This window comes from Cebus imitator, unplaced genomic scaffold (genome assembly GCF_001604975.1).
Source record: "Cebus imitator isolate Cc_AM_T3 unplaced genomic scaffold, Cebus_imitator-1.0 Scaffold231, whole genome shotgun sequence".
NCBI lineage: Eukaryota > Metazoa > Chordata > Mammalia > Primates > Cebidae > Cebus > Cebus imitator.
In genome coordinates, this window is record NW_016107546.1 from 788748 (window position 1) to 810322 (window position 21575).

The 21575-nt window shown below is 38.9% G+C and overlaps 1 protein-coding gene across 1 annotated transcript in view; it reads right to left on the bottom strand.

Moving 5' to 3' along the window:
* The window catches only part of AK9 (adenylate kinase 9), a 209229-nt gene that overhangs the window by 19219 nt on the left and 168435 nt on the right, over window positions 1–21575 (bottom strand). Inside the window, exons 29-31 of the mRNA XM_037727441.1 lie at window positions 3654–3866; window positions 3081–3299; window positions 1465–1678 (exon numbers count right to left, since the gene is read on the bottom strand). Of these exons, the coding sequence (XP_037583369.1) occupies window positions 1465–1678; window positions 3081–3299; window positions 3654–3866 (646 nt within the window). The remainder of the gene's footprint in view (window positions 1–1464; window positions 1679–3080; window positions 3300–3653; window positions 3867–21575) is intronic.

Here is a 21575-nt window from a genome sequence, read left to right on the forward strand (position 1 = left end):
GACTGTATGCCTTAAAGTGCAAAGTTACACAAAACATTACAGAAATCCAGTTTATCGAATGCCTTTCCAGACATGATTAAGATAATTAATGTATTATTATTATTTGTTTTGAGACAGGCTCTCACTCTGTTGCCTAGGCTGGAGTACAGTGGCACAATCATGGCTCACTGTAACCTCAATTTCCTGAACTCAAGTGATCCTCCCACCTCAGCCTCCAGAGTAGTTGGGACTACAGGCATGTGCCACCATGCCCAGCTAATGTTTTGATTTTTTTATAGAGATGAGGTCCCACTATGTTGCCCAGGCTGGTCCTGAACTCCTGGGTTCAAGTAATCCTCTCACCTTGGCCTCCCAAAGTGCTGGGTTTACAGGCATGAGCCATTCTGACTAGTTATAAAATATTTTCATATACTTGTATACTTTACTTAGGATATTTGACTATAATTATGAATATCACTTTGTAATTTCTTGTATTATCTTGGTTAGATTTTGATATTAGGGTCACGTTAATTAAAAAATGGATTTGTATCCTATATGGCTTTTTGACTGTATGAACCATATGACTTAATAAAAAAGAAAATAAAAATAACTTGGGAAACTGACTCTCTGTCCCCTTGCTATGGGAGACCTTATAAAAATACAGGCATTATCTCTTGAGTTTTTAATTCTTTGAACATTTACTATAGTTTTTGTCTAAAACAATTTGATTCTGGGCCATTTCAGAGTTGGGTTATATTTTCAAATGCCTTCTCTTCAATGGTTATTGGTCTATTTAGGTTTTATATTTCTTTTTGAGTCAATCTTGATAGTTGGTTTTCTGAAGAAGTGGCACTGGTTTTCAGGGTGAAGTCATCCTCACAGGATTAACAAGAATTCTGGACAGAAATATAGTTATAATAAGCCTGAATCAGGCTACCCTTTGACACACTTCTTTGTAACTGAAAGTCACATAGACTAGTTACTGACCACTGGCATCTCCATCATTCCTGTAAGTAGGATTTCTTATGTTAGACTCACAAGACTTTTTAAGAGAGATAGGATCTCTGATGTTAGAATAATAAGGCTTTTGTTAAAGAACTGCTTAAGCAGAACCTAAATGCCAGCAGAATAGCTGACACCAACCAGTTTAAAGACCCCCACAGAGGAACCGAAACAGTAGGAGAATTCAGTTTCTTCATCTCCCTGTCCCCTGACTTCACCCTGCATTCTTCAACCAATCAATGATTTTTGCACTTCAATTCAGCCTACTCCAAAACTCTTAAAAACCCTAGCCCCAAATTCCTCAGGGAGATTTGAGATTTCCTCCTGTCTTCTTGCTCAGCTGCCCTATGATTAAATGTCTTTTTCTGCTGCAACCCAGTGTCTTGGTGAATTGACCTGCCATGTGCACTGGGTAATGAACCTATTACACTTACAAGCAGATTATTTTATGCTTGAGAAAAACAAAGGCAAACACACACTTACCTGTAGTTTTCCCAGATTTTGGAGGCCCCACAATTATAATCCTAATGGGCACAGTAGGTCTAGGTTTGGGTTGGCGGATATATTTGATTGGGTTCTTCATAAATTTGTCTTTTGTTTCTTTACTAGACAAAAAATAAATATACTGACGATGGATTACGGGATAAATTGGATTCTCTGCATTTTCAACGGGCTTGATTGTTTCTCCTTCACTTAGCTGCAACATATACATAGTTGAATTTGAAAGTTAGTTTGAATTTATACAGCACTGCCCTGAAATACATTTGAAAAAAACAATTTGTAACGTAAGAAAAAAAATTTCCTTACAGAATAAGAAAATGAATTATAATAAAAGATTAATATTAAACAATTGTGGAAAAGTACACATTAGTTTACACCCATATGTAATCAATGTAATAGTTCTTAACTGGCTTTCATTTTATGACAATTATAGTCCATCTACTTCCTCTATAGTGTGTTTAGTGCATACTGAATGTGTTTGTCAAAGAGTCTAAGGTTGTTTGCATTTATTCACAGGCAAATTTAACCCCACAAAGAGGTCCATTACTAAGGTGACGTTATGGATTGAATTGTCTCTCCCTTACATCCTCAATTTCTGTTTGAAGCCCTAGTACCCAAAGTGACTGTATTTGAAGACAGGGCCTTTAATAAAGGAGATAATTAAGGTTAAATGAGGTCAGAAGGATGGAACCTGAATCTAGTAGGCCTGGTGTTCTTACAAGAGAAGGAGGAGACATCAGGGTGGGCACATAGAAAAGGCCACGTGAGAACACAGTTTGAAGGCAGCCAACTGCAAGCAAAGGAGAGAGGCCTTGCCTTGTCAGAAAAACCAACCCTGCTGGCATCTTGAACTTTTAGCCTTTAGAACTGCGAGAAAATAATTTCTGTTGTTTAAGCTACCTAGTAGTATTTTGTTATGGCAGCCAGAGATAACTAATACAATTGGGTTCTTGGGTTATCTTTTAGGGGTACACTGGTAGGGCAAATCCCACTGGAGTCTCTTCCATATTTTTGTACAGTTGAAATTCCACTCACATAAATATTAAGAGTTGTCATGAAAGGGAAAAATACTCATAAAAGGCAGTGTGAATAGGAATGAAATTGAAGGAGTGGTCCCACAGCTTCACACTGGTGATGATGAAGACTGAGCAATTGATCAATGCTAGGTTTGAATAACTTTATAGCATCAGATGGGCAAGCATCAGCTATCTCTGGACTTGACATAGTAGGTATGAAACAGTATGGTAACATTGCTCCTCCCTGAGAGCTACCTCAGGACAGTTGTTGCAGATCAATGGTAGTGTCAACACTACAATTCTTGGGCTAGAGTGAAGTTCATGGATGGGAGTAAATGCTAGAAATAAGGAGAAACTCGGGGAGGTGGAGGTTTGTGCTCTATGTTATACAGTTGGTGATAAAAGAAAAGCTGAAAGTTTAATGATTCCATTTTAAATTCCTAAGTATTTTTATAGCTAGATGAGACTACTAAACAATACTTATAATTTTTGAAATTATCCCGTGTTTTTCATTTAAAAAAAAAAGACATACCTCAAAAAAATAAAGAAATAACATGGCTTTCAGATGCATTTGCTTATTACCTTTACTGGGTCCCAATAGCCGAATGAGCTTATATACTTGTAAGTAAAAGTGAGCATTTTATGGGCAAGGGATGCTGGTATTGGATGACATTTCTCAAAAATGCTTGCACGGTTTTCCACCAATGGTTTCAGTTTCGTATTCAATGTATATTGTACAATGTGATTTTTCCGAGCTCCATTAATGGAAATTATTGGTATCAAATACCTCTCGAGTTCATCCTGATAAGAAACATCATAAAACCAAATATATTTAGTGGGAAAAAGGCTGGTAGTAGTCAGTCACAGCATGTAGACACTGCTGGTGACTGACTACTTCAGTCCAAAACACAAACATTTTTCAGCTTCCAAGTGGCTGCGTGTTGGTGACTAAACTTACTCTGACCCTCTGTGGCTTCCACATTGCTCTTAATTTATGGACTTATTACATAATTGTTAAATGGTACTGGTAAAAGAGAATACACCCCTAAAATATGCATTTTTGAAATGTTTAAAAAAATGGCAAGAATCAAATTGCTTTTGTCTGAGTCTCAAACATTACTTTTTGAATTATAAAAAGTGAAGGAAAAGTAATACCTGCATTATTTGTAAATTATGCATCTCTGCTTCAAATTTTTCTCCCAGTTCACCTCTCAGGCGCTCAATTGCATCAGCTTCCTGTTCTTCATCTTCCTCACCACTCATCTCTTCCTCATTTTTTGGAAACTCTTCTTCAAGGATGTTTTCAATATCATCATCGTCTTCTTCAAGGTCTTCCTCACTAATCTCTTCATCATCTCTAACAGGATTCTAAGGAAGAAAACAGTCCCTTTTACTACACATGTAAAATATGTAACAAAAGACACTATTAACAAATCATCTAGAAAACTTTGTAATGGCTTGATATTGGTTGATATTGCATGTCAATAATCATCTTGTAACGCAATAAAATTTTAAATATCTGACACTTTTGGGGGTGTTATAGAACCCATTTTTGTCATATTGCCAGAATTATTTTTCTGGTTCCTTCTCATTTAGGTAGACTATTTCTTTTAATTATTTTTGAATTTATTTTGGAATTGACTGTTTTTTTCTTAAATTTCTTTTTTTCCTTGAGGATGTGACTTTGTGTTTATAGTTGCTTGTAAGTTCTGGGTTCCTTCAGGGGTGAAGCCTCTGTGTGTGATTTCCTTGGTGATAGTCTGATGCTGGCTTTCTCAGTTGCTGGCTGCAGTAGCAGTATGCTCAATGTGGAGCGGGTTCACTGTCTGTTTTCTGCCTGGCTCCTGGTGTAGGATGTAGCCTCCTACTTCTTTCAAAGGGTCTGTGGTTTTAGTTTTCCTGTTAAGTTCCTATGTTGCTTCTTCAAAAAAAGTTCACAGTGTGAATCTCTACATGCTATTTTGTCTTTCCAAGTTGGAGAGGCATGTTAACACTGCCTCCAGTCTGTCATCTTGGGAAACAATTTTTTAAATTTCTTTGGTACTCAGAATTTTAATACTTTCAAGACTCTGGCCCCAAAGTGGTCCCATAAATAAATACAGAGACAAAATATTAAATACTATTTATGTCTATGATTGTCAGAATGTTAAATGTTTTTGATGGTCCTCAGGAAAAATATTTAATGCGGTACAAAGAGTACAAAACACTAGCTGTCTTAACTGGGACAAGATGTTTCCTTATCTGTAAAATAAGAATAATAAATGTACCTACCTCACAGGGTTGCTGGGAGCATTAAATTAGTTAATACATGCAAAGCCATTAGAAAAGTGTCTGGCACATAGTAAGTATGTGAATGTTGGCTATTATTATGCTTTTACAGCTATTGTTCTCATTTTGTGTAAAGCAGTGTACAAATAGAATAGCAAATGCCTTTTCAGAGGCTACAGCCTATCTGAGAAAATAAAAATAATACAGAAATGATTATTAAAGACCATGACAGGATATTCGTACTAAGTCGTGTTGTGTAGGCTTTAAGTGCTATAGTTCACTTTGCACAAAACTGAACCCTATAAGAATTATCCTCCTGCACTACCTCCACACTGTTCTCCCTGTAGTATTCCTTGTTTCAGTTGTAGAACTGCCCTCCAGCCTGAAACCTGGGAGTTAACTAGACTCCCAGGATGAGAGTCCTGGATGGGCAGGGATGGAGGGTTATGAAGGACTGTAATCCTAAATAATACTTAACATTCCCTCCCTTGTGGCTCCTCTCCACTGTTTGCCTTCACATTGTCTCTTGCCTGCAATCTTCTGATTAGCTGGCTATTTCCTAATCTTTCTAAATGACCAGGCCTCTGGTCCTGTGAAAAGTGCCTGGAGCTGGGACTTGGGCTTGTGAGTGCAGGAAGGAAGATGAGAGCACAAGGACCTATTCCTGCTCCTGCCCAAGCTCCCCTTTCTCCAAAAGGAGCTTGGCTACGGTGCATGGTTTTCTTAATTTTTGTTTTATTATTATAATAATAATTTAAGTTCTGGGGCACATGTGCAGAAGGTGAAGGTTTGTTGCATAGGTATACATGTGCCATAGTAGTTTGTTGCATCCATCACCCCATCATCTAAGTTAGGTATTTCTCCTAATGCTATGACTCCCCTAGGCCCCCACACCCCAACAGGTCCAGGTGTGCAATGTTCCCCCGTGTCCATGTGTTCTCATTGTTCAAATCCCACTTATGAGTGAGAACATGCAGTGTTTGGTTTTCTGTTCTTGTGTTAGTTTGCTGAGAATGATGGTTTCCAGCTCATTCATGTCCCTGCAAAGGACATGAACTCATCCTTTTCTATGGCTGCATAGAATTCCATGGTATATATGTGCCACATTTTTTTAATCCAGTCTATCATTGATGGACATTTGGGTTGGTTCCCAGTCTTTGCTATTATTTTGTAATTGAGTGCCTATAACTTTAAATACTATCTTCAAATCTCTATTTATTGAGCTGTCCTCTTTAGATGCCTGTTTTGATTCCCCATAAAGAAGTTGTTCTTACTCTTCCTTCCAGGTCTCCCTCTCTTCAGTTTTCAAGTATTTTGTCTCCAATAGTATTACATTTATATCCCTGTCCTGTAATTGGAGTTCAAAGTATTTGGTGCTTCATGTAGAAATTGATTCTAAACATTAAAAGCAAATAAATAGCATTTGATTGATTCAGAAAATGGAGATCCAATAAATAGCACCTGCTGTGTTAAATTATGTAACCCTTATTCACTACAGCTGCAGTTAGTAATACAGGGAACACAATTCTATATCAAGAAACTTGCACTATTGTAAGTAGAATGTTTTTAGTATCAAGGCTAAACATAATTTTTTCTTCTTATTCAAAATCATGGTATATTTACATTTGCCCAATATTTGAATAATGCTCTTATTGTCTATCTAGGGTTTTTTTGTTTGTTTGTTTTATTGTGGTTTTGTGAGCAGAGGCAGCATTATTCACCATATCAATTGGCTACTCTTTTCAGGAAAAATATAAAAAAGGCCAATTTTCAAAGACCTTAAGTATCTGAAAATTTTTCCATTTCATTTTCTCACATTATAAGCAGTTTGGTTAGGTACAGAATTCTAGGCTAAAAACCTAGCTTACTTAGAATTTTGCAAGCATTAACTTTGTCTTCTACTATCCAGTATTGTTAGTTAGAAGCCTCACACAAATTTTATCCTTATTCCTTTGTAGATACCCTTTAAAATTTTTAGAAACAAGTAGGAGCTTCTCTTTATACCCACCAATATGAAATTTCATAAGGATGTGTCTAGTGCACATCTCTTTTCATTTATTCTGCTTGGCATTCCATGGGCCCTTTCAATTTGAAGACCTCCTCTGCTCTTCAATACTGGGAACTTTTCTTCTAATATTTCTTAGATTATTTTCTCCTTTATTTTCTGTTTCCACCGTTTTGGAATGCATATTGGATGTTGACCTTCTTGGATTGACCTCATAGATATTCAGTTTTTTCTTTCATATTTCCTATCTCTTACATTTTGTTTTATACTTGAGAAACTTCTTTGGCTTTTCCTTTTTTTTTTTTTTTTTTCTTTTTTTTTTAGTTTTTTTTTTTTTTTTTTTTAGTTTTCATGAACTCTTTTTTGTTCTCTGACTTTTTGTAGCATCCTTCTCCTGTTTTATGGATACAAGTTTCTTCTTGAATTTTCTGAGAGAAAGTGAAATTATTTTAATGTTTAATGATGTTTCCTGGGTTGTCCATTTGCTCTGTGCTCAATTGTTCTGCTTGTTTATGTTGGTTTTTCCTTTTGTTGCTGATTTCCCTCAAGTATATGGTAACCCTTGGTTGGCTATTCATTTTTATGAATGAAGGATTAAATTGATCAGTTCAGAGAAACTGCATGCTGCCTGTATATGAGCAGGTACAGGTAATATTGTATCACACTTCTATTTAAGATGTGAAGATGAGAAGATGCAGAAAGCCTGGACCTTGCCCCAAATAATGAAAGGTATCAACCAACATTCTGTGGATCTAGAATCTTCTAAACACTTTATTTCATTCCTTTAGAAACTATTTACCTTTTTTCTTTATGGGGCAAATGTCATCCTTTTTCTTTATGGGGCTGGTAGAGGTGACCTTATAGAATTTTTCTGCAATTTACCCTCTTAGATTTTCTAGATATTCAAATTATATACAAGTAATGAAATTTATTCTTACTTTTTAATATGTATGCTATTTATTTTTCTTACTTTGCTTTGGCTCACACCTACAGTACAATGTTGATTTTTAAAAATCCTAAAAATCTTCACAATAGACCATCTAAGAGACTCACAGTTTAATTCTTCCTAGGGAGGAAAAGAAGCTTTCTTTTTTTTTGGGAAATGGTAATTTAATCTTGTAGAACAGTGTTGTTTTCCCTGAAATCATGTACCTCTTAGCCCTCAAGCTGGAATATGTATATTCTAAACATCATGGTCTCAAAGATCTGCTTCAGATATGAAGAAATAAGTTTATTTAATCTCTAGCAGATAATCATAAACTATAAACAACACTCCTTTCTATTATTTTTGTCTTGCTCCCGAAGTCTCCGGGGCAAGAAAAGCAGATTTTTGAAGAGCAGTCAAAATTTAGAGGAAGAAATTGGCATAGGGTGAGCTTTCTAATTCTGTGCATTTGCCTCGGGGGAGTTTCAGAGTGGTGGTGGTTCAGTGTGAATAAAACTTTGGTAGAAAGCCAACTAACTTTCTGGATGGAGCAACCAGAGAAAGGAGTCATATCCAGGGCCACTGGAAAGTAAGGATAAACGCCAGAGATGAGAGAGCCAGAGAAGGGAATACCAAAGTCAATTTGTCCAAGACTCTGGCTAACCTGTGAACCATGTACATATGGGCAGTTCAAGAACAGTATACATGGAGCTGCCATTCACTGCAGGCATGACAGAATTTTAAATTTTATCTTAGCAAGTTCATTGTCTGCTAAAACAAACATCAGTTCTTTTTGGAGGTATATAACAAAATCCAGAATCCCCACAATATAACATTTACAATTCTAGAATATAATCCAAAGTTACTAAAAATATGAAGAGTCATGAAAATTTGACCCATCCTCATGAAGAAAGATAATAATTGAATACCTAGCCCAGGTGTTAGAATCACTAAACAAGAACTTTCAAAGCAGTTATTATTACGATGATCAATGAGGAAAAGGAAAATACACTTATAATAAATGAACGTATAGGAAATCTCAGGAGATAAATAGAAAATATAAAAATAAACTAAATGGAAATTTTAGAACTAAAAACACAATATTTGAAATTAAAAAATTGTTGGTTGGGCTTAAATTATTTACCTTAAAGAAGAGAGAGAAAAAGCGTTGAAAAAAATCAACAGAGTTCCCAGGACACGTGGAACAATAGCAAAGGTCTAACATACGTATAACTGGAGTATTATAAGGAGAAGACAAAGAATAAATGAGACAGAAAAAATGTCTAAAGAAATAATGTTCAAAGTTTCCCCAAATTTAGTGAAAGACATAAATTTACAGATTAAAGAGGTGTAGTGAACCCCAAACTAAATATGAAGAAAATGATATCTAGGCACATCATAACCAAACTATTGAAAAGCAAAGATACAGAGGAAAGAAAAACACAATGGATGAACAATAGTTCAGATGTCCAGTATTCCAATCCTCTGATTTCCATCATACCAGAGGAATGAAGAATATCACAAACAGTAAACATCTAGATAAATGTAAAACAAGGCTTATTTTCCTATTAAGTTTTTGAAAATACATGTGACTATTTAATGTAAACATTAGAACCATTTCTTATGGAGGGTTGTAATGTATTCAGTCATAAAACACATCACAGCTAGAGCATAGAGGATGCTAGTGGGTTGGAGATGGGTAGGGTAAATGGAGCTAGACAGTTCTAAGGTTTTTACAATATTACATTGAATAATATTGATCCTAAGTAGAATGTGAAAAGCCAAGGATGTATTTATAATTCAAGCACAACCACTGAAAAATGAAACATAGAGATATACCTAAAAAGGCAATAGATATTCTCCTAGGGTTTTTATAGTTTTAGGTCTTACATTTCAGTCTTTGATCCATTTTGGATTGATTTTTGTATATGGTAAAATGAAGGGGTCCAGGTTCATTCTTCTGCATATGGATAGACAATTATCCCAGCACCATTTATTTAATAGGGAGTCCTTTCCCATGCACAGCTTTATTTCTGGGTTCCATTGCTCTATGTGTCTGTTTTTGTACCAGTACCATGCTGTTTTGGTTCTGGACAAATATTTTATGACAAAGTCTCCAAAAGCAATTGCAACAAAAGCAAAAATTGACAAGTGGGACCTAATTAAACTAATGAGCTTCTTCACAGCAAAAGAAACTATCAACAGAAGAAACAGAAAACCTACAGAATGGGAGAAGATATTTGCAAGCTATGCATCCAACACAAGTCTAATATCCAGAATCTATAAGGAACTTAAACAAATCAACAAGCCCAAAACAACAACTCCATTAAAAAATGTGTACAAGACATAAACAGACACTTAAAAGAAGACAGACACATCCAACAAGCATGTGAAAAAATGCTCAGTGTCACTACTCATTACAAAAATGCAAATCAAAAACACAATGATGTGCCATCTCATGCCAGTCAGAATGACTATTATTGAGAAGTCAGAAAATAACAGATGTTAGTGACGTTATGAAGAAAAGGAAATGTTGGTGGGAATGTAAATTAGTTCATCCACTGTGGAAAGCAGTTTGGAAATTTATCAAAGAACTTAAAACAGAAATACCATTTAACTCAGCAATCCTATTAATGGGCATACACCCAAAGGAATAGAATCATTCTTCCAAGAAGTCACATGCACACAGGCAGTGCATTATTGACAATAGAAAAGACGTGCAACCTAGGTGACCACTAATGGTGGACTGGATAAAGAAAATATGGTACATATACACCATGGAATACCACGCAGCCATAAAAAAGAATGAATTCGTATCTTTTGCAGCAATATGGATGGAGCTGGAGTCCATTATCCTAAGCAAATTAACACAGGAAGAGAAAAGCAAATACTGCATGTTCTCATAAGCAGGAACTAAACCTTGAGTGCATGTGGACACAAAGATGGAAACAACAGCTCCTGGGGCCCACTTGAGGGTGGAGGTTAGGAGGAGAGAGAGGGTCAAAACACTACCTACTTAGTACTATGTTCATGACCTGAGTGACAAAATTATTTGTACAACAAACCCTGCCAACATACAATGTATCCATGTAACAAACCTGACCATGTAACCGCTGAACCTAAAATACAAGTGAAAAAAGAAAAAATGAGATAAAAGTTTGATACACTTTTCAAAAGCAAAAAAGGCTACAGATAATTAAAATGAATTTCTAAAATATATTCAAATAATCTAAAGAAGGCTGGAAAGGGGAACAGAGAAACAGAAAACAGAGGGTACAAGCAGAAAGCAAATAAATTCAGTCTCAGAGAAACAGGACTAGATTTGGGGTAAGCTGAGTTACAACTATCTATTGGTAGGGGAAGACGGGGGAGACTACATCTGGATAGAAGCTAATGCCAGGAGAGTGGTGGATTTTTTTTATGATTAGAGAGAGGGTGGAAGAGGAAAGCATGAAGAAATGGAATAAGAAGTAAAAGACCTATCGGAGTTCTCAGGGCTTCCTGACACAGATGCACATCATCCAGATCCCCAGATTCCTTTATTATGCTGTGGTATGACTGACGTTGCTTTCTAGTTCTGAAGTTGGAGCCACTATTCTGAACTACTTGGTTTTCAGTGCCTTGAATCTGTCTCCAGCCCGTACACCCATGCATACTTTTGCTGGCTGTTTCATCCTGAAGAGCCCTCTGTGTATCAACCTCTGGGTCTAAACACTCTGTCTTCTTCCTAGAGGATCCTGGAGATGGTTTTGGCCTGGTACTTGGTCCTGACCCTTGTTTCAACCTCGTGTGGACCCTGACTTGGACTTTCCCTCATTACCTATGATCAATGTGTCCCTATTAAATCTTCACCCAAATTTGTCTGAGACTGTGCTCACTTGCTCCCCAGGTTCCCTGTCCTGGCTCTTCCTGGCTTTCTTCTCCCAATGGCTACCTGATACTTGATAAGAGACCCAGAGATGGAGCTGGTGGACAGGAAGAGAGGGAAGATTACAAGCAAGGCCAGGGGCTGCCTTTCAGTCACATTCTGAGACTACAGGTCCACAAGATGGCGATGTTTCCCTTTGAAATTAATGCAAGTATAGCCAAGAAAATCCTAAGCAAAAAGAACAAAGCCGGAGGCATCAGACTGCCAGACTTCAAACTATACTACAGTAATCAAAACAGCATGGTACTGTACCAAAACAGAGACATAGACCAATGGAACAGAACAGAGGCCTCAGAAGCAACACCACACATATACAACCATCTGACCTTTGGCAAACCTGACAAAAACAAGCAATGGGGAAAGGACTCCATGTTTAATAAATGGTGTTGGGAAAACTGGCTAGCAATGTGCAGAAAGCAAAAACTGGACTCCTTCCTGTCACCTTACACTAAAATTAACTCCAGATGTATTAAATATTTAAACATAAAACCCAATACCGTAAAAACTCTAGAAGAAAACGTAGACAAAACCATCCAGGACATAGGCATAGGCAAGGACTTCATGACTAAAACACCAACAGCAATGGCAATAAAAGCCAGGATAGACAAAAGGGATCTAATTAAACTCCAGAGTTTCTGTACAGCAAAATAAACAATCATTAGAGCGAACCGGCAACCAACAGAATGGGAAAAATTTTTGCTATCTACCCATCTGACAAAGGGCTAATATCCAGAATCTACAAAGAGCTAAAACAGATATACAAGAAAAAAGCAAACAACCCCATTCAAAAGTGGGTGAAGAATATGAACAGACACTTTTCAAAAGAAGACATATATGAGGCCAACAAACATATGAAAAAATGCTCATCATCACTGGTCATTAGAGAAATGCAAATCAAAACCACATTGAGGCATCATCTCATACCAGTTAGAATGGCAATCATTAAAAAATCTGGAGACGACAGATGCTGGAGAGGATGTGGAGAAATGGGAACACTTTTACACTGTTGGTGGGAGTGTAAGTTAGTTCAACCATTGTGGGAAGACAGTGTGGCGATTTCTTAAGGATCTCGAAATAGAAATTCCATTTGACCCAGCAATCCCATTACTGGGTATATACCCAAAGGATTAGAAATCATTCCATTATAAAGACACATGCACATGTATGTTCATTGCAGCCCTATGTACAGCAGCAAAGACATTGAACCAACCCAAATGCCCATCAATGATAGACTGGACAAAGAACATGTGGCACATATACGCCATGGAATACTATGTAGCCATAAAAAATGATGAGTTCTTGTCCTTTGTAGGGACTTGGATGAATGTGGAAATCATCATTCTCAGCAAACTGACAGAAGAACAGAAAACCAAACACCACATGTTCTCATTCATAGGTGGGTGTTGAACACTGAGAACACATGGACTTAGGGAGAGGAGCATCACACACTGGGAGCAGTTGGTGGGGTCAGGGGAGGGATAGCAGGAGGTGGGGAGGGTGGGGAGGCATAACATGGGGAGAAAGGCCGGATATAGACGAAGGGGGAATAGAGGCAGCAAACCACCTGGTTATGTATGCACCAGTGCAACAACCCTGCATGACCTGCACATGTACCACAGAGCCTAAAGTAAAATAAAAATAAAAAAAAAAATGAAAGAAATTAATGCAAGTAGTGACTGGGACATAATGTTAGAAATGTCCCATTTGGTGCTAAGAAGACAGTAAAGGCAATGCTTTTGTTTAGGGCAAGAAGATAAACCTGGGAAGGGCTTTTTCCACCTGGGGTTTCCCAGTTAGTATGAAAAAGGCAAGTCACGGGAACTGCATATTCTGCACAAGAAGACAAATTGAGAAACCCCCTGGATCTGTTCATCAAAGTGAGCTCCAGGATAGATGTGGAGTTGGGATGGATGCCACTCAGGGTAGCACACTGACCAACAGTAACAAGCGCATTAACTCATCCCTGAGATGTTATGCTTTGTCTGCTTTATTGTCTGAGTCAGTAGCGGAACATATAACATTTCCATCAAGGGAGTTCTGGAAAAAAAAAAAAAGAACCTACATACAGTTTTAATCTTTATCAAAAATCTCAGGAGTTGTGTGCCGGGTTTCTTTGTATCAGTTTTGTGGGATTCACAGCCAATTTTACAAAAATGAAGTCTCAGGAGCACTGACTTACAAAATCCTATTGAACCTCTACCTAGAATATTGAATTTTTGAATGAAAACTCAGAAAAAAATCACACCATTCTAATGTTAACACATGAAAAAATCATAAAGAACATTTAAAGTTTATCCTGAAAATTAATTCTTAAGAAGATTTAACCTGGAAACCATCATTCTCAGCAAACTGACACAAGAACAGAAAATCAAACACCGTATGTTCTCACTCATAGGCGGGTGTTGAACAATGAGAACACATGGACACAGGGAGGGGAGCACTACACAGTGGGGTCTGTTGGGGGGAAATAGGGGAGGGACAGTGGGAGGTGGGAGTTGGGGAGAGATAGCATGGGGAGAAATGCCAGATATAGGTGATGGGGAGGAAGGCAGCAAATCACACTGCCATGTGTGTACCTATGCAACAATCTTGCATGTTCTTCACATGTACCCCAAAACCTAAAATGCAATAAAAAAAAAAGATTTAACTAAAGAGTAGCAAAGGGAAATTATTATTAATTAGGGGAAATTAAGTGTATTAATTTTTCCCAGTTTACAATAAAAAGCCCTAGGTTTATAGAGGCTAAATGACTTAATGTTATACAATCACAACGAAACAACTGTATTTGAATGTCACATTTGTCAGCACTCCACCAGGCACTGGAGAGCAGTGAACAAAGTCAATGTGAACTGGAGAATGGATACCATGCAGGTGTGTTTAACCCCAAACCTGAACTCCTTCATTGCTGAAGCATTTGAAGTGATTCAGAAGGGACCACTAGGGACCCCCAAGTGCTTAAAGTAATTAACTGTACTTAATTCCAGGTTAGGACATCTTTTTGATCCTAAACATTAGCATGACACCTTGAACAGAGTAAACTTTCAGAACACATTTGATGAAGGAAATGAGCATTAGGATGAGGCTAGGATTTCTGTAAATTTTGCTCATGGCTGATTTGCTGGTATTTGAAACAGTGTCAGGCACAAAGCTCACTTAATGTTTGCTGATGGACTGAATGAATGAATTGTGGGGGGTGTATGGCAACATATTCAAGCTTACGTACAAGACATTTGAGGTCAGGGCATGGAAAAATACTGAGGCCCAAGGTGTATGTTATTTGTGCATGAGAATGAAACTCCTTGACCCTGAAAACAGGACAGGGAGTGGAATGTGTGGTGTGATAAAAAATGCTGAAAACAGCCTCCTGAGAATGCAGTTTGAGTGTTGTACAAGGTCATCGGTGCCCCAGTAATTGACCTTAAATAGCCATCTAGTGAATGAATTCAGGAGATTTAAAGGAAAAGGAAAAGCAGAAACCAGAACAACAGGGAGAGATTTCTCTACCCCAAAAATATTTTCTAGTGATGATAAGGATGGACCGGATCCTAGTGTAGTTAATACAAGCCCTTTCAATAAATCCTTGGTAGGTGGATGCTGGGATGGACTCTCTCAGAAGAGCCACCCCCAGCCCCACTCAGCTGGAATTGTCTGAGTACTTCATTCTCGGCATTCACTGCAAGCTATAAGCTCCGCCAAGTGGTGATCCCGACATGATTGCCTTGAAGTTACACGTGAAGGAAGAAATCCCATCAATTTTCAGGGAGTCCTGGTAAGAAACAGTCCTGACTCCCATCAGGAGGATGGGATGCACATGTAAAATATCAGGGGCTAGGTTATCATGGGTCAGGAAATGACCAAAGAGCAGAAAGTATTTTTTAAAACAGTGCAGCAGCTACTTAAGGCTATCCAGTGCACTGTAGAGCCTGGCGCTCTGCACAAGCTTATGCTCTTAATTCAGCAGGAATGCTGTTGGTTTACCGATCAAGGAAACTTAGATTTAGAGTTATGGGAGCAGGTAGATCACTGCCTGAAAAGAGGATACAAGCACCATCGTTTTACTGTTACTATTTTGACCACCTGGGCGCTGGTATCCTCTGTGTTGTATCCTGTTTATCTGCCAGATTGCAGTGAGTCAGACCGCCCATCTTCTCCACCTGAAGGGAATTCAGGAGATTTAAAGGAAAAGGAAAAGCAGAAACCAGAACAACAGGGAGAGATTTCTGTACCTCAAAGATATTTTCTAGTGATGATAAGGATGGACTAGATCCTTTTCCTCCCACTATAGAAAAGGCATTCCCCTCCTTTCCTCTACCCTTAAAGGGACCTGCACCTGTTGGCGCCGTTCAGCCAACAGCACCTCCCATCCCCCTTTTAAGGAGATTGGAGACTGCCCAAGGGGCGGTTTTTGGATAAGACCCCTGGTCAGCGAACATCTATATGATTGGGTGGCCACGTCCCCTCGACAAACTTCTTTACTGGAGGGGTGCCTCCAGGAGAGAAGGAAAGTGGCTGATTATGATTGTCTTCTTAATATGCAAGTTCTCACTTCCTACTTCCAGGATTGGCCTTTGCGGCCTTGTCTTTTTTCTGTTTCCCTGAAGTATAACAGAAAGTTGCATGTTACCTCCTGGGTTTTATCCCAGAAAGCTTTGGCTTTCTTGCTGCCCACCAAGACCTGGGACAGGAGAGTTGTTAAGATGCCATGAAGTGCCCACTTAGTCACTGGCAGTCTAGGCAAGTTGCCCCTTTCTGGGTTTGTGATGATGGAGGGGAGGCCAAGAGGCACAGACCTAGTCCTTGGGTGGCTGCAGGCAGCTTCAGCCCAGTCCTGAGAATTCTCCTCACCATGCTCACATATCTTATAACTGTGCCCAGAAAGTGGACTGCTGCTTGCTGTGTTGCTGCTTTTCCTACTTCTGCCCCTCCCTGCCACCCCTTGCATGTCTCAGCTAATAAGCAATTCCTTGTCTTCCCTGGCCTCCTGGGGGAGAAGCCTGCTAATAAGCAGCCCTCTCCCAAACCATATGTTAAATGCTAACCAGTCTGAGATGGACGAGCTCTGTCAGCTGCTGTCATCTTTGGAATATAGATGCAGCAGTAAGGAGTGTTTGTTTCATTTTTTAATAAAATGTTTAAAAACACTGTGGCTGGGAAACTTCAAAGCAGACCCTGTGCTGCATGTCTGCTCCTCCCATGAGCCCCTCTTTTTGGGGGTGGTAAAAATAATAAAAAGTCCAGTATATTTTCAGTACCTTACCTAGCAAGGTTGGCTCCAGGCGTAGGTGGCCTGGAAGATAAGGTGAATGGTTTTCTCCCAGCCTGTTACCTTCTTGCCTTCTGCCTCTGCACTTATACACATACTTTACCACCTGGTTATTTTCTGGCCTCTCGCTGCCACTTGTAGTCTCCCTTCCTTCCTCTCAGGGCAAGAGTAGTAACAGGTGGCAGGCTATTAAAAAGAGAGGCTGCCTAAGGAGCCTGGAGCAGATGGGAAGAAATCAGCCACAGCCCTACTTTCCCAAGCTCGCTTCTAAGACATTCCAGCTAAAGACTAATACAAGAAAATGGCTAGCACCTAAGGACATTTTAAAAAGTTTTTTGGATTTTTTTTTCTTTTTTTCTTTACACACTTAAGCAAACTCAATGTAGGTTTATTATCCTGGTGACTTGCAGTCACATTCTAATAACCTTCAAGGGCCAACATATGGTAAAAATCACTTTAAATATCCATCCCTTACATGCCTTAGTTTAACAGGTAGCCTTTATCTTCTGCCATTTCTGTATTCCATGTGCTAGTTACCTGTCTTACAACCCCTATAAACATATACAAAAGACCACAGATTTAATAGCTTCTCTTCTCGTAAAGGGGCACTGACATTGTGTCAAATTATCAAGATATAACCCTGCTACTCTTTTCCTACTATTAAGCAAGGAACAATTTCATACTGTCGTAGCTTGTGATCTTGATTGGCAAGTAGCAATGGCTAACTTTATTGATAATATCAGCTTCCATTTACTAGCCTCTACGCTTCTAAACTTTTTACAAACTGTGCCTGTTCAATTTACATCTATTGGTGTCTCTAAGCCTTTACTTCACACCATCACTGTCTTTACAGATGGTTCAGAAAAAACTGAAAAGACAGCTATAGTGTGACAAGATGCCATTCAAAATTGGCAACACAAAATCCAGTAGCCTTTTAAAACTATGCAACAGGAGGAGTTAGATGCCCCAATATTGGCCTTACAAACTTTTCTTCACTAAGACATAAATATAGTTAGTGATTGTGCTTATGTGGTATATAGTATTACTCATTTAGATCTTGCACATGTGAAGGGCATTACTAATGAATCTCTACTAGCTTTGTTTCTTGCAGTGCAATAGCTTCTGCGTGCCTGTCATCACCCTCTTTACATCAAACATATTTGCTCGCATTCTGGGCTACCTGGTCCCTTATCAGAATGGAACGCTCGAGCTGATGCTCTGGTACAACCACAAATGTGGTTTGCAGCTTCTTCTGCATTTTTGTGAGCTCAAGCTGATCATGCTTTTTTTCATCAGAATGCCCACAGTCTTAAACAACAGTTTTATTTCACACTTGCTTAAGCTCACAGGATTATTAAACTTGTCCTGATTGCCAATAGCATTATCTCTCTGCTTTTTCCTTAGGGCTTGGTGCCAACCCACGAGGTCTAGTGCCTAATGCTATCTGGCAAACTAATGTTATTCAGTATCTACCCTTTCAACTTTTTAAATTTCTCCACGTTACGTGGACACTTATACAGGCTTGTACATGATACCCCCCTGGACCAGAGAAAAAAACTAAAGATGCAATTACTGATTTGTTTGAATCTATTATAACTTTAGACCTTCCACAAACTACAAAAACTGATAATAGACCTTACTATCTTAGTGCTCAATTTACATATGCATTGCAACTTTAACACATGCAACACAAGACTGGCATCCCCTATTACTCAACCAGTTATGCCATTGTTAAACGAGCTCATTAAACTCCTAAAGTATATCTTAATAAACCAAAAAGGGGGAATATGGGGCTCTCTCCTAGAGAACAGGGCTTGCTATTGGAGAATCAACTGACAATGTTGGTGATGACTCGGAAGCCATCTGACATTACCTGGGGACAGCTAAAGAGATTGGATCAACAGGCATCCCTGGGAGCCCCTGCAACTGCAGAGAATTGGATTCTTATGTATCTGGCGGTAATTGGGGAAACTTCTGAGAAAGTAAGACACATAAGGATGTTAGAGTGGCTGGTAATTCTTTTCCTATGCCAAGTGGGATCAGCTCAAGAACATGTTCATTGGAGTAATGTTCTAAATCCCCTGGTTTTTAATGTTTTTACATGGTGAGATGCTGACCTGTCTTTGTCATCTAATGATATTTCTTGGATAGGAGGTCGATGGATGTCCCTGTCTTACCCTTTAGCTAAAAATTTGGGATGAATTAAATGAAATGACTCCTTGACTTTATTGTCGAGTAATTCCCCTCTTTGTTTTTCACAATAGCACATGGTAAGTGTGTTACTCTCATTCCTCAGGAGTATCTTTACTATCAGCCCAAAAGGGATGCTAAGCTTGCAAATTTGACCTTTATTTCTGTTGTTACTACTAATGTTACTGAGGTCTCTAATGAAGCTACATAAGTGCCCAATCTTCCTATATGCTGTCTGAGTAGGAACTGGCAATACAAGTTTGAGGCCATCTAGTGATCTCCATGCAGACAACCTGGACCACACCAAGGACCTCTGTTTGATAATGGCACCTTACTTGATTGGGGTGCCCATGGTTATCTTATATTTGCAAATCAGACTATCGGATTTGGATGTCCCTCCAATAGTTCCGAGTATGGGCTTTCAAGGACCAATATTACAACTAAAAGGGAAACAAGCTTTAAGCTCTGCTCATACCCAAATTTGGAGATTATGTCTTCCTTTCTCTTTTTGGAATAGGTTCTTTCATATGGTGAGTACATTACCAGTGGTGGCAACTATACCCTCTTTTTGCACAATAATGTTACTGATACAGTCCTGATTTGTACTACACAACCCTATATACTTCTGTTTGGGCAAGGTGTTCCTAACATAGAGCAGAATCAATCCTTTTATAGTGCTAGCGTCTCTCCTGGTAGTTGGTATGCTACATACTTGTCTCATTGAAACGTTACACAGTAGATATAACCTATATTATGCTCTTAATACAGTGTGCAGAATTGTGGCTCTCTGTAAATTTAACCTGGAGCTTGGAAGGAGATTCCACCCTGCAGCTATTTAGAAAAGCACTACCTCATACTTGGGAAAAAGAGTTCTGGCCACTTTAATTGCCTTTTTAGTCTCAGCTATTATTATATAAGCAACTGAAGCTACTGAAGCTGTTTTCTGACAGGATCTATTCAGGTAGTCTTGGTGGTGAACCACATGGTATATAATGTAACCCATGAATTTCAAGAACAGGTAAATATTGATAAAACTGTTCTGTCTTGCCTGGAGGCTCTTGAAGCCGCTGTTGAATGGCTGGGGGATCAGCAGCAGGCTAACCCATCAAAATTTACATTGAGATTGGCAATATACTTCTATCTGTATCACACTCCTGCCATATAGTAGCTCCCAATATGCTTGGGAGAGAGTGAAAGGCATCTCCAAGGGGCTTATCACGACCATTTGTCTTCTCAAATTTTCACTCGAGTGTGAATTCAACAAATAACTTGAAGAATGGTTGCTGCAATTACAAACAAGTACCCTTCAGCAATTACAAGAAGGGGTTAAACCCCAACACTTGGTTGTTTAGGTTAAAGATACACATTTGGGTGATGGCCGCTATATTTATTCTTTTTTGTATCTGTTTGCTAGGCATCTGCAGATGGCTCTGTGTACCCACCCAACCCATTTATGACCAGGGAAGAACAATAGAAGCTTACCTTGCATTGGATGACCAGCATGCTCTAAGAATTAAAAAAGGAGATGTGGGGGGGGGGTGCAAGGCAACATATTCAAGCTTATGTGCAAAGCATTTGAGGTCAGTGCATGGAAAAATACTGAGGCCCTAGGTGTATGTTATTTGTGCATGAGAATGAAACTCTTTGACCCTGAAAACAGGACAGGGAGTAGAGTGTGTTGTGTGATAATGCTGAAAACAGCCTCCCAAGAATGCAGTTTGAGTGTTGTACAAGGTCACTGGTGCCTCAGTAACTGACTCAAACAGCCAACTAGTGAATGTTTGTAGTTAATATAGGCCCTTTCAATAAATACATGGTAGATGGATTCTGGGGTGGACTCTCTCAGAAGAGCTACCCCCAGGCCTGCTCAGCTGGAATTGTCTGAGTACTTCATTCTTGGCATTCACTGCAAGCTAAAAGCTTTGCATAAATGAATGAAAATCAAGGCAAATAATAAAGAGGAGGGTTCTTATTCTTAGATGGCACCATAATTTTCTTGGTCCAGTGGTTTTAAAATCTACTTTTGGTTGTAAATATTTTGTTTTGACAAAGCAGCAACTACTTCAGCCCCTCCTCTGCAATGCTTTGTGCCTGTAGTTGCATTGTATAATATCAGCAGTCCTCTGCATGAAGTCCAACATATTCACACCAGGGTAACATGTGGTTGCACTTGTAGTGTAATAACCTAACTTGTGCTAGCCTGACTGACTCCATCTTAGCTGTGAGACTGATAAGCTCCATCTTAGCTTCTCCCTTCTTACCTCGGACCCCTTAGATGCATTATTGGGTCACGCCACACTGTTAAGAGTGGTTTACACTGTTCACAGTACCTGTAACCACCATAACCTTATCCTGCTTGGCAAGTCTACCTGCTATTGTGAACACCCTCCTTGGTGATTGATTGTATGGCAAGTTCCTCCTGCAATCCCCTTGATAATTGTATGGAAATGCCCTTAGCAACCCACAATCCTGGGAACCTCCTGCCCTCTGGTTACCAG